Raw genomic sequence first — 13,142 nt, 5'->3', positions numbered from 1 at the left:
TTCCTCCTCTCCCTCCCAAGAGGAGGAAAAGAAAATAACCATCTAGGAATTATAGGTGACAAACCCACTGAGAGACACAGATCATAATGAGGGTGATTATTGGGTTGCTTTGCTTTTTAAAATGTCTGCTTCAACACTCTTTGAGTGATGGAGTTCTTTTAAGCAATATTCAGCATCAAATTGGACAATTGAATTGGGAGGGGGTTCCTTGGGGGAAGAGGGGTTTATAGTGGTCACCCAGCACTCAGGCGATTGTCTGTAATCTGATCAGTTTTGCTTTTTAATCATTCTCCCTTCTTGATGTTTGTTTTGTTGTGTGTTATGTGACTAACAGAAGTGCTTATTCATTCCATTTGCCTTAAACAAAGCTCCTAGAGGTCTTAGAGCCATTGAAAGCACTCACATAAATTTAGTCTGTTTAACATTGTAGAGCTTAAGATTTCCTTTGTGACTGATTGACTTTTCATGGCATGTGTCACGTGACCAGGCATAGGTCAGGTTCAGACGCGTGCTGTACCACATCGCAGTGAACAGCCTTTGGTATGGTTTATCAGTTAGAAAGGAGGGACCAAAACCACCACACACACGTCAAGGTTGGAGTGAGTTTCCAACTCAACCATAAATATAATATTTTTTTGGAAGTGAGTTGCTCACATAAGGCAGGCACAGATGCAGCATAGCTGCCTTAGCCTTTCCTGACCCCGGGGCCTCCAGGATGGGGCAGGGACAGGCAGCTGCTGTGACTCTGTCTACACAGGGAAAGGCCTTGCCCAACTTAAGCCATGAGCTTTCACTTACGCACACTGAGTACCACCATCCTGGAGGAACCTACTCCAACAATCCGCATGCTTTGCTTTGAGGGTGTGTCTACAAATGTCTAACTTTCCTGGGTTTTCGGCCAAATTCAGAAAGAATTAGGCCACATCCTCACTCAGGAGGAGAAAGCAGTATCATTGCCCCCATCTTTTGGGTGGACTGGGAAGTCAATTTCCCTGAAGTCTTTCCCACGATTCACACTTGACTGCCCCCTTTAATGGGTGGCCGTGATGCTGGGTTTCTTTCAAAGAGCAAAACGACAATTCAATTCCTCGCAGTGTCCCTCTGAGAAGTGGTGAGGTATCACAGATCTAACCACTGTGAGTAGTGTGTTTTCTTTTTCTATAACTGGGAAAAGATCAATTGACCTGTATTGGTAAGGATGAATCTTTCTACCTCGCTTTATGTTATTTGTCCATTTTGAATATAATTATGGACTTTGGTCTTTCATAGATTCTCCTAGTAACTGCAATCTGTTTTGTTTTTTAAATTTCTGGAAATGTCATAGATGGGGCCCTGGAAGCCCTTTATGCATATCCTTGGCTGCTGTTTCTCTTCATCTTTGAAAGAATCCTCGCCTGTGTGCACTAAGAGTTCAGGCTCCTCCTGTGTTCTCTGACCTGGAATGTAAGACTGACTACTCACCCAGCAGCTCAGGTTTCCTGTAATGGAATATAACATTAGAGAATAAAATCCCAGTGGTTGGAACACACATCCTATTGTTTCAAATAAACACCACTGTTAGGTTAGGGTGCCAGCATTTAAGAGATCGATCTGGATACTCAGGAAGCTGAGGCAGGAGAATCGCTTGAACTGGGGAGGCAGAGGTTACATTGAGCCAAGATCTCGCCACTACACTCCAGCCTGGGTGACAGAGCAAGACTCCGTCTCAAAAAAAAAAAAAAAAAAAAAAGATGGAGCTCCCAAAGTGCATGACTTCATGTTTGATAGTGACCTGTAACTTTACTAAGTTTCTATTAACTAAAAAGAATTTAAATATCTAGACCCTTCCCACATGTTTTTCTGAGCTACCAGTTTTCTCTTTTTCACTAACTTCCATGTATCATACTACAGACTGTCGCCTAAACCATGCATTTAAGTCACAGCATCACCCCTCCCCCAGATAGGGAGTGTCTATTTTATTTTTTCTCTGTGAACCTTGTCTCAGGCCTCCTGAAACTGACTCCACACTGTGCCTTCTCAGACAATCCCCTTCCCTGTCACACTAGAGCATTAAATACCTGAAAAGATAAAACAATTCACACCTCTCTCCGCAGTCTACTAAGGAACCCACAAGGTTGTCCACTCTCTAGGAAACACACATCAAATGCCTGAGTTTTAGATGGAGTCCAATGCGATTTATCTGATCAATAAATAAGTACTAAAAATTACAGACTTTTAATACTTATTTAAAATCATCCATGTGTTTTTCACATTTCGATGAAGCACAGTATGAGAACTGCTTAAATGCAGCCCCTCCTCCCTCTCTCTCTTCCTCCCTCCTTCCTTCCAATAGCATGTATTGATTACCTAGAGTATATACCATGCACTGGGCCCAAGTAAGTAAGTGCTCAAGAAAGGTTTGATTTTAGAAGGAAATAAAAGCTTGGCTGGCCAGTACAGCTCTCAGTGATCTGGAGGGTGGTGGATTCCACGATGCATCCTATCAGTGGCCTAATTGCTTTCTGCGCACTTGGCCTATGCTATGTGTTATACCTATGCATTTCATTCCATTGCAGGTTTCTCTTCTCTTTCTGACACACTCTTTTCACACCACATTTTAAGTTGATTCATTTTACTGTTTCCCCTCATCTAATATAACAGATGAAGCCGTGCTTGCACAGAGAGGGAGATAAAGAATAACAAGCTGCTTCTATGACGATTTCACTGTATGTCTCCTGTACAGTATAAGAGATGGTTCATCCCACTCATTTAGCAAATTGTCATTAAGTGTGTGCTGTGTTCCACAGTAGTAAGGAAGCCAGATATGGTTTCCATCTCGTGGAGCTTCAGTCTGGTGGAGAGCTGAGACGGTTTTCAAGTAGCTGCAGTAGAGTATGACGAGAGTTTTGATCAGGGAATGAGAGGGGGATGTGTGAGCACTCGACCTGGGATGAGTATGAGCTACAGGACAGAAGCTTTCTGGAAGGATATGCATTCAAGTCAAAAAACAGGACAGTTAAATCAACGTATAGATTAGTGTAGTAGGCACACATGGAAAACCTAAACCGTAAGAGGAACAATATGGAGATCCCAATGTTTCAGAGTGATCCTTCCTGTAACTTGTTGGCCTGAAGGCATTGAGGGAAGAGCTAGTGGGACGCTCTGGCAGGAATGTGTGTGGGCTCAGGGTTAATCTACCTCCTGGAGTGCACTCATTTTGATTTGCTTGGTATTTCAGTCTCTGCTCCGGATCCTGGTGACCCCCAAGGGTCGTGCTGCCTTCAGAGTCTCCAGCGGGTTCAACGGGCTGCTGTCTCTGCTCTCTGACCTGGAAGGCTCCCTCCAGGAGCCCCCGCTGCAGGCATGGGGAGCAGTATCCCCCAGACAGACCCTGGAGCTGGTTTTGTACACTCTCTGTGCTGTGTCCGCAGCGCTGCACTGGGACCCTGTCAATGGCTACTTCTTCAGGAGGAATGGGCTCTTTGAGAAGCTGGCCGAGGACCTCTGCCTGCTGGGCTGTTTTGGAGCCCTGGAGGAAGAGGGCAACCTGCTGCGCTCTTGGGTGGACACAAAGGCCAGGCCATTTGCAGATTTGCTGGGCACTGCCTTTTCCTCCAGCGGCTCACTCCCACCCCGGATACAGAGCTGCCTCCAGATCCTTGGCTTTCTGGACAGCATGGCCAGCGGCACCCTCCACTTGCGTGGGGACCTGAAGGAGTCCCTGAGGACCAAGCAGGGGCCGGTTGTGGATGTTCAGAAGGGAGAAACTGGCAGTGACCCCCAACGCAACTTCAAGCAGTGGCCAGACCTGGAGGAGAGGTAGCTTCTTCTGCCAGTGTATCATCAGTGCATCTCTGTCTCCCATTCTCACTCTAACGTCTTGCGCATGTGTACTCAGTAGGAAGGCTCAGCTACAGAATGGGTGTGCAGAAATGTCATGTGACCTCAACTTCCTCAAATCAAGTTAGCTCTGACTCCACACTCTTTTACCTTGTGAGCTGATGGAAAATTCAATCTGAGTCAGTACTGGGTTGGAGGATGCTGTCGAGTCACATAAGAACCAGGGAGGGCAGGACCCTGCTGCTACACTCACCTTCTCCTTTGGGATCTTTACTGTCCTAGGGAGCCCTGGTGCCTGGGCCTGGCATCCCTGGGTGTGCCAGGCAGCCTCGGTCTTCTTAGGTTTTATCTCCCCCCCAGGATGCTGCCAGGGGTGGGGTGAGATCCTTTGATCTGCAGGACACAAACCACAGTGTCCACCCCAATTATGGAACTCTTTCTGTTCTTTCTTGCTGCTTCTACACCCCCTAACAAAGACAATTGCTCTCCTTACTTCCGCAGGCCAAACACCTCAAGGAGTTCAGACTTTAGTAAACAACTTTTTCCTCTCATGTCTGTAACAAAGAATTCCACTAAAGCAAGAGAGCACAAAGAACCATCCCTACCCCAACCCACTTGGGGTGGGAGGGAAAATGAAAGAACACAACAGTAACAGTTGGTGTCTTTTTCCATTCCTCTAAAGCATAAATGACAGAACACCCATTAATACTGCAGTAAGTTATCCTTCTGAAAGACACTGCATTTTTATCCAGAGTGCCCCGTTTGCCAGACTTCAGTGTTGGGGATGGTAGAGAGAAGGATGCATGTTAAATCTCCACACACTGAGATAATTATGATTTTTGGGGGTTAATCTGGCTAATTAATTGGTTTCCTAATCTTGCATTCCTGCGCAAACCAACTCATTCATAATCTGTGTATTGCTGAATTTGATGTACTAATATTTAAAAAGGATTTTTGCACTGATATTCAGGAGGTTGGCCTTTCATACTCCTTTCCTGGCTATTTTTCTTGTCAGATTTATGCTAGCATCATAGCATGAGTTGGACAGTGCTTCTCTTCTATGCTACTGAAGAGTTTATGTAGATTGTTTATTTCCGTTCCCTAGCTAATGTGACAGAACTTGCCTCTAAATGCTTGTGAACCCGATGTTTTCTTGTGAGAAAATTTGTTCTCATGAGAATGCACTTCTGTTTGTTCTTGAATTATTCTTGGTTTGTTATTTTGCAAGCTGATTTTCCCATTTCATTGAAGTTTCCATTTGTGGGCATCCGGCTGCTCACGATGGCTCCCTCACGCTCTTCTGAGCAGAACTTGTGAGTTCTGTGACTCATTTCTAACCTGTTTACCTGTGTCTTCCTTGCTTTTTCTGCTTCAGCACTATTCACAATTGTTTACTTTTCAGTGTGCCCTATGAACCAACTTTGACTTTTCCTGTTTCTCCTACTGTTTTTGGTTATCATTTCCTTCTACCTTTGGGCTTATTCTGGTGTTCTTTTTCTTAACTTGGATGTCTGTTTCCATCTTCTTTTTACATATAAATTTCTCTGTAATTTGTAAGTTTTATTTTCAGTATCATTTAGTATGAAATATTTTTCTAATTTCCCTTATAAATTATAGTTGACTCTTATGTGTTTGAATTTTGAATTTCCATTGTTACAGTGTTTCTAGTCATCTTTGCTATTTACTTCTCACTCTATCAAGGTGAGAGAAGGTGGATCATCTGGGTTCTTATCCTTTGAAATTAGTCGAGGTTGACTTCATGGCCCTCAATGTAGTCCCTTCTCATAAATATTCCACATGTGCTTGGAAATAATGCATGTTCTCAGAGTGTTAGGTTCGATGTTCTATTTATGTCCCTTGGATCGAATTTGTCAATTGTTTCATTCAAATATCCTTTATCATTAATTTTTAAAGTCGGCTTGAAATATCAGTTTTTTGTTTTTTATTTTTGGAATAAACAGGCCTTATTGGGCTCATGGGTCTTGAGGCCCTCTGTGTATTTGTCAGTTTTCTTCTCCACGTTCTTTTTGGCCTGTTTCTGCAGCCTTATGAGCTATTTCTTCTTCTGGTAGTGGGTCTCGGCCTTCTCCTTCCTCTTCTCCTCCAGGGTGGCTGTCACTGCCTGGTACTTCCAGCCAGCCTCTTGAGCCAGGCGCCCCACGTAGGCAAACTCTCTCGTGGGCTTCAGATGCACAGCCTTGCGGGCAGCAGGAACACCCATCTGGTTTTCCTGCTGTAGGGCGGTGGGATTCCATTGAACACCTCGGCGTCCAAGGCAGCCTGGCCTCGCTGGATCTTGCGGACCGCGGGCCCTGCACTGTCGGCTGGAAGACGCTGCTGGGGGCCAGGAAATCCTCATCAGGGTTGGTGCTCATCCGCCTGCGGAAGAAGGCCGGGTACTTCAGCTTATTTCTGTAGAAATTGTCGGAAACGTTGACACTCTCGCAGCGCACCACCACCTTCCGGCCCAGCAGTACCTGCTTCACCACAACGGCCGCCAGGTGGCCCAGGAGGTGGCCTCGGTCTCCAACACTGGGACCTGCCCCTCCTCCACCTGCGGCAGCGGCCTGGGAAATGGTGTATCAGTTATTGAGAACGATGCATTCAAAATCTCTCATGATAAAGTGGATGTGTCAATTTCTGATGAATTTTCCCTTACATATATTTGAGGTTGTAAGAATCACACATATTTAGAATTTTTATATTCTTATGGAGTCTGAATTTTTATCATTATATGGTGACCTTTTTATCCCTAGTTGTACATTTTGCCTTAGTAATAATAGGGCTGTATCAGGTTTCTTTTGGTTAGTTTGTGCCTGGGATTTTTCTTCATCCTTTGGTTTTAACCTTTCTGTGTACTGTCCTTACATTTTTAGGTGTTTTTCTTGTAAACAATAAGGAACCATTTTTGTTGGTTTTACTTTGTTTTTCAATCTAGTGTGGTATTATTTCTCATTTAACTGGAGAAAGTTATTTGTTTACACTTTCATAATTATTAATATATTTGGAATGATTTCTACTTAGCTTTTTACATTTGTTCCACTTTAAAAAAATTTTTTGGTCTTATTTTTGAATTGATTTTTAAAAATTGTGTTTCCTACCTACTAGTATGAAATTTAAACTCTATGATTAATTTTATAGTGGTTGCCCTAGAGTGAATTAACAGGCATACTCATGTTTTTAGTTAAACAGTATTTTTATCCTTCCAATTAAGACGCCAAGACCTTAAAACTCAAATATTTTTGCCCTTTTCTAACTCATACATTACTATTAGCTAATATTTTAAACTTATCTCCTGTTAGTAAATCCATCAGATATGACAGTTATTGTTGTTGTTTTATAAAATATTCTTTGGATTTACCTACATGCTTTCAATGTCTGTGCTCACCATTCTTTTTTGCATCTCTATCCTTCCATCTGGGATTATTTTTTATCTACTCTAGTACATCCGTTAAACTTTCCTGTAGTGTGGGTCTATTTGTGGTAAACTCTCTTGGATTTTATTTGTCTGAAAACTGTCTTTATTTTCTCCCTAATTGCAGAAATATAGTTTTGCTGGGTAAACATTTATTGGTTGACAGTTATTTTCTCACAGTAAATGGAAGTTCTCCCCAGCTATTGCCTTCCATTGTTGCCATTTAAAAATCGTTTTTATTTCTCTTCCTTTGAAGGTAATTTGTCATTTTTCTCTGGTCGCTTTTAAGATCTTCACCATTCTTGTTCTATTGCTTTACTGTCATATATCTCAATGTACATTATTTTAAACATTTATTTTGCTTCATATTCATTGGGATTCCTGAATCCCAACTGATGTCTTTTATAAAATATGGATTTTTAAATTATGACCTCTTCTCCATCCCTTTTCCTATTATGCCTTTTTGGAACTAACACAATTAGATGTATGTTTTACTTTTTCATTCTGTCCTCCCTTAATCTTTCTTTTACATTTTTCATCTCTTTGTCTCTCTGTACTCTGTTCCACACAGTTTCTTTTGGTCTTTCTTAAACCCACTGAATCTCCTACTAGCTGTGTCTAATCTGATATATAATCTAGCCATTTAGGTTTTCTTTTTAAAATTTCAATGACAGTATTTTATATGTCTAGATATACTGTTTCTTTTTCAAATAAACTTGATTTGATAGCCCTTTTCCTTTCTCATATCTGTCTTTCATTTTTATTTCTTCAAACATAAGAATCATAATTCTTTCTTCTTGTGTTTTTTGAGAGTGTATTGTTTCTGTGACAATCATGGAAGGTCCCCTGTGTGATGTCTGATTTTTTATTGTGAATCTTGCTCCAAGATTTTCCTTTTCTTGGATTCCATAGAAACCATCCTCATTCAGGCCATCCTGCCCTTCTGTAGGTATGGGAATGCCTCCACGGGGTCTTAGCTGCCCTTTCCAAGCCAGGCCTTGGCCAGGTTCCCAGGTCCTGATTTTCTTGCTTGTCTTGGGAAGAATTCACTCTCTGGGTTCCCTGTTCTCTATATTTCAGGGGCAATCCCTGAGGAGGCCTTTTGCCTGGGCACCCTGATAACATACAGGTTAACTTAGGATCTTGGTATGGAAACTTGTTCGACTTATTCTGCCAGCTCTCAGGGGCAGGGGAGTATTTGTCAGTATGAAAAGACATTTAGTGAGTGATATCAGGTGAAGAAAAGCAATAGTAATTAGTTGAATGTCTATGGAGGCTGAGCACTAAACATCTATTTATTTTTATTTCCCTCCAAAATTTTGGAATTTTATCAATAAGGAAACAAAGGCTGAGAAAGGATAAAAAACATGGCCAAAGGTCACACATTTAGTAAATAATAAAGCTAGAATTTGAACCCAGGGCTACCTCCAAAGCCTGCATGCATTTGTCTGTGCGTGCGTGTATGTGCACACATGTGTGTGTGTTCTTCCTGTTTTTTTCCTGATACTTCCACAATAATAGTGATAGTTTTCCAAATGTCTGACACGACAGCCTGCAGTTTGAAGATAGGGTTCTAACCAATGGACTGCGTCAGTCCTGATGTTTTAGAGGTGAGTCCTGCGTCAAATGTCATCCTGGTTTTGTAATGAGTAATTTTTACATTTATAAGACCCATGTTTCATAAATAGAGCATTTTTTTTCTCCCTAAAAGAGATACATGGCCCTTGACCTTCCTTAATGGTTAGAGAATAGGAAGTGAAACTCTACCCCCTCCAGGGAGTCTGCAGAGTAAAGGGCATGGCAGTGGGCTGGGAATGGGAGACAGGGTGCTCGTCTCTGCCGTACCACACCTGTATGTCCTTGGGCAAGTGGCTTCCCTCAGCCCTGCCTTCTGCAAAGTAGGTCCCAAGTCTCCAGGGAGGAGGGAAAGAGGCCGTGGGCCTTGGAGTCAGGCCTGCTTGTTCTATGCCTTGGTGGCTGTGTTCTTTGGTCCTGCTACTTTATTTCTCTAATCTTCCATCTCCTGATTTGAAGGCAGACATAATAATAGTATCTACCTTGAAGGAAGATGGTAGTTAGAGTGATCACAGCTGCTTCCTAAGCATGTGTGCGCCAGACACCATGCTCAGCTTTTTACAATGGACTATTCTTCAATTCATTTAGTCTTTATGGTAACTATAATTTAAGGAACATTTTTCATAACACAGAGGTGACATGTTATGTAATTCCAAAAATATATCTATGGTGTCCAAAATACATTATATATCTCTATGAAACATGCACCATACCAAATAAACACCCCTACACCAAACACACTATATACACATCACATGCACATATACATACACCACATGTACACAAAACACACACACACCACACTAAACATACACCTTACACATACGGGCATACCACACACCCACACACTGCACCTACACACCACACAGCACCTAGCACATACACATGAATACACACCACACATACCACCTACATATGCTACATACAGACACCACATGACACACACAAATACCACATACACACATACTACATATCCACACTACATACACACACCATAGAATGGAGTGCTTACCCCTCAGCAGCACATCATCCACAGTGCAGGTCTGGAGGTGAAAGTGGAGCAGAAGCAGGGTCAGACTGTGGTGGGCCTTGCACAAGCCCTATGGGAGACCATTTCACTTTTACCCTATAGGCAATGTGGAGCTAGGGTGGTCTCTGTGCAGGACTGTGGCATCATGGGGTTATGGGTTATGAGGACTGCTCTACAACTGGGTCTGTGTATAGCTCTGAGAAAAGCTCCCTCCAAAGCAAGGCAGCCCTGCTCCTTCTTGCTTCTGCCTTAGCATATGCTTTCTCCCAGCCCCTGCCAGGCCTCGTGGGCTGACGTTTATTCCTTATGTCAGCCAAAGGAGCAACCCCAGTCACCTTTACCTTGAACTTAAGTTGTGGCTATAACTTATAGCCCTAAGGGACATCATTTCAACAGGAATGCGGTGTGCTCCAGGCAATAGTTAAGGTTTCATGGGGCACTCTGCAGGCCAGAGCCCTAAACACTTACTCCTCTGGCTCTGCTGCTGGGCATCCTGCAGCTTCATCCTAATCTTTCCTGTTGAAACAATGTCCTCTGTGGGTATGAGTTATATCTGTCACTTAAGTTTGTTAGAGGTAATTGTTGTACCAGACCATTGAGGAAGGGTGGGGGACAGTGTAGTTCCTGAACAGTTCACATGAAGGCCACACCGGCCTTTGGAAAGCACAGATGTGACCCTGTCATTCCCACTTGGAAGCCTCCAGTGCTTTCCCATGATTCCCAGGAGGGAGTCAGACATTGGGAGTGTGGGGCACACAGTTCTGGGCGTCCCGCCTGCCCATGGCATCACTTGCCTAGCACCTTGCAGCCATGTTTCAGACTCAGATTTCACATATGCCCTTTACTCTACCTGGGATGCCTTTCCTGTCTTCACTCTGCCTGGACAGTTGCTTCTTATGCTTTTGTCTAGGTTTAGATGTCACTTCTTCCAAGAAGCCTCCCCTGGCCTGCCCATCCCCATCCCATGGGCCAAATCAGATCCCACTGCCTCACATTTCCTCAGCACCCTCAGCACTGATCACAGTGCAAATCAATGATTAATTGTGTAACCTTCCTTGGTTTCTTATTTCTTTGGTTCATGTTTGCACACTCAAGCATATCTGAAACCAGGATATGTATTAAAATGGATGCCAAGGACGTCAGCCACTTAAGTCGTCTCTTCCCCATCTGCTAATAAAGGCACTGTACATCTATCAATTTTTGGTTTCTTACCACTGTTGAAATAAGATGGTGTTCAAATCTCTTTCTTCTGCTTCAGTGGTGAGGCCCATGTGAGCATGGACTGGGTCTGCAGCTACATCAGGGACCCCCATGAATGGTCACTGAGTAGAATATGGGCATGAATGAATTGAGAAGATGGACAGGACAGGAGGAAAGGCAGGGAGGGTTGGCAAGCAGATAGTCTTGGACTCTCCTGCCTGGTGTCCTGAAGACACCTGATGTGCAGTGGTCCTGCAACTGCTTCAGATATGGCTGCTCCTGCCTGCTCCTCTTCTGGGCTCCCACCTAGTTAGAGACATGAATGGAGCATTATCCTTGTATGGTGGGGACCCTGGCAAGGGCAGGCCCAGAAATTGAGAGGATGCAGAGAAGTGCACCTAATGAAGTCTGGGGAGGAGGTCGGCAAGGCTTTCCTGGATGAGGAGACCGCTGAGCTAAACATTTAAAGATGAGAGTTATCTGGTCTGAGATGGGTTGAGGAGGCATAAAGGTGAGACTCAAAATCAACTATCTTGAGTAAGGTTTGTTCCTGCCTTCTGCAGGCATTGCTCAGACTTCAAGCTGTAGTAGGGCTTTAAGCTATAGGGCTGGATGGGCAGAGATGATGGCTGGAAAGGAGAGGAGCAAAGGAGCTGTCAGTCGCTCCTTCCAGGGATGGTAGTAGCTTGAACAGGAGAACATTTTGAGAACTATTTAGGACGTAACTTTGCCTGGCCTTGGTAACCAATTTGATGAGAGTGTGAGAGAGACTGGTTGGTGCTAGTCCCTGAGAGAGAAGCCCTGGAGGTTTGGAAGAGGATGGTGGCTGTCTGGAGTAATCAGCATGGACTGCACAAATGAGGCCACTTTGCTTTTAATTTTCTAATGCATCCCTCAAGTATCCACAGGCCTTAGTAACAGGAGATAGTTATTAATCTTGCCTCCTGAAGTTTGATAGAGTCCACATAGGGGGCAGTCTGTCTGACTTCCATATCTAAGCAAGACAAGTACCAGGATTGGAGTAGTCATCCTCTCTGTCATGCAGCTGCTGTGGGTGGCAGGATTTTATAGCCAAGCTCAGGGGCTGTGTGACATGATGAGGCTTCATTGGTTCACGTCCTGCAAAGGCCCCTAGGCTTCTTCAAATGAGATGCAAAATTTGGCCAAGCATGCCTCACACCACCACTGGCTCCCAAAGATACAGGCCCTTTGGGATTTGTACTTTTGATTACAACTTTCTGTCGTACCCACAGGTCCCTTGCGAGATACAAGCCATCTGGGAACACCAGGTCAGGTGGGGGATCAGTGTCTGCCATCCTTGGGATCCAGAACCTTGTCTCCATTCCTGCTCTGTCAATCCCTACCTTACAGCAATGCTTCTCATAGTGTGGCCTGTAGACCACCTGCATCAGAATCCATTGTAAAGTTGCACAAAAATATAGTTGTGCAAACTAGATTTCCCGAATCACAAATCCCTGGGGTTGAAATTTAGGGTTCTGTTTTTAAAAAGGTCCTCTTATTATGTGTAAGCACATTAAAGTTTGAGAACTGCTCCAGGTGCTGGACATCTTTTACTTGAAAAAAATCTTAGCTTTTTTCACTGAGGTGAGATTCGCAGAACATAAAATTAATAATCTTAAAGCAAACAATTCCATAGAATTTAATGCATTCACAGTGTTGTGCAAAGACCACCTCTATCTAATTCAAAACATTTTTATCACCCCAAAAGGAAAACCTATACTCATTCTCATTCTTTTCCCCAGTCCCTGGGCTACCACCAGTCTGCTTTGGGGATTAAACTATTCAGGATAAATCATGTGTAAATGGAATCATGTAATAGGTTTCCTTTGGCGTTTGACTTCTTTCAGGTAGCTTAATATTTTTGAGATTCATTTACATTGTAATGTATATCAGTACTTCTTTCATTTTTACAATAAAATAATATTCCATCATATGGGTACACACCACAGTTTGTTTATCCATTCATATGTTGATGAACATTTGGGTTATTTCCTTTGGTTCTTATAAATAGTGCTGTTATGAACATTCATGTTCATGTATTTATTTGAGTACTTGTTTTGAATTCTTTTGATTATATACCTA

General features: G+C 43.2%; 1 protein-coding gene and 1 pseudogene across 2 annotated transcripts in view; one reads left to right on the top strand and one right to left on the bottom strand.

The window, feature by feature from the left end:
• The window catches only part of WDFY4 (WDFY family member 4), a 298,505-nt gene that overhangs the window by 54,585 nt on the left and 230,778 nt on the right, over positions 1 to 13,142 (top strand). For both annotated transcript variants that reach the window (XM_019035474.4, XM_063710084.1), the window contains one exon: positions 3,218 to 3,798. In XM_019035474.4, the coding sequence (XP_018891019.4) occupies positions 3,218 to 3,798 (581 nt within the window). The remainder of the gene's footprint in view (positions 1 to 3,217; positions 3,799 to 13,142) is intronic.
• Positions 5,762 to 12,355, bottom strand: LOC109028443 (large ribosomal subunit protein uL13-like; annotated as a pseudogene).

Source organism: Gorilla gorilla, chromosome 8, assembly GCF_029281585.2.
Source record: "Gorilla gorilla gorilla isolate KB3781 chromosome 8, NHGRI_mGorGor1-v2.1_pri, whole genome shotgun sequence".
In the NCBI taxonomy this organism is placed as follows: Eukaryota; Metazoa; Chordata; class Mammalia; order Primates; family Hominidae; genus Gorilla; species Gorilla gorilla.
The sequence above is the reverse complement of the archived record's forward strand: the minus strand, read 5'-3'. Positions and strand labels throughout refer to the sequence as shown.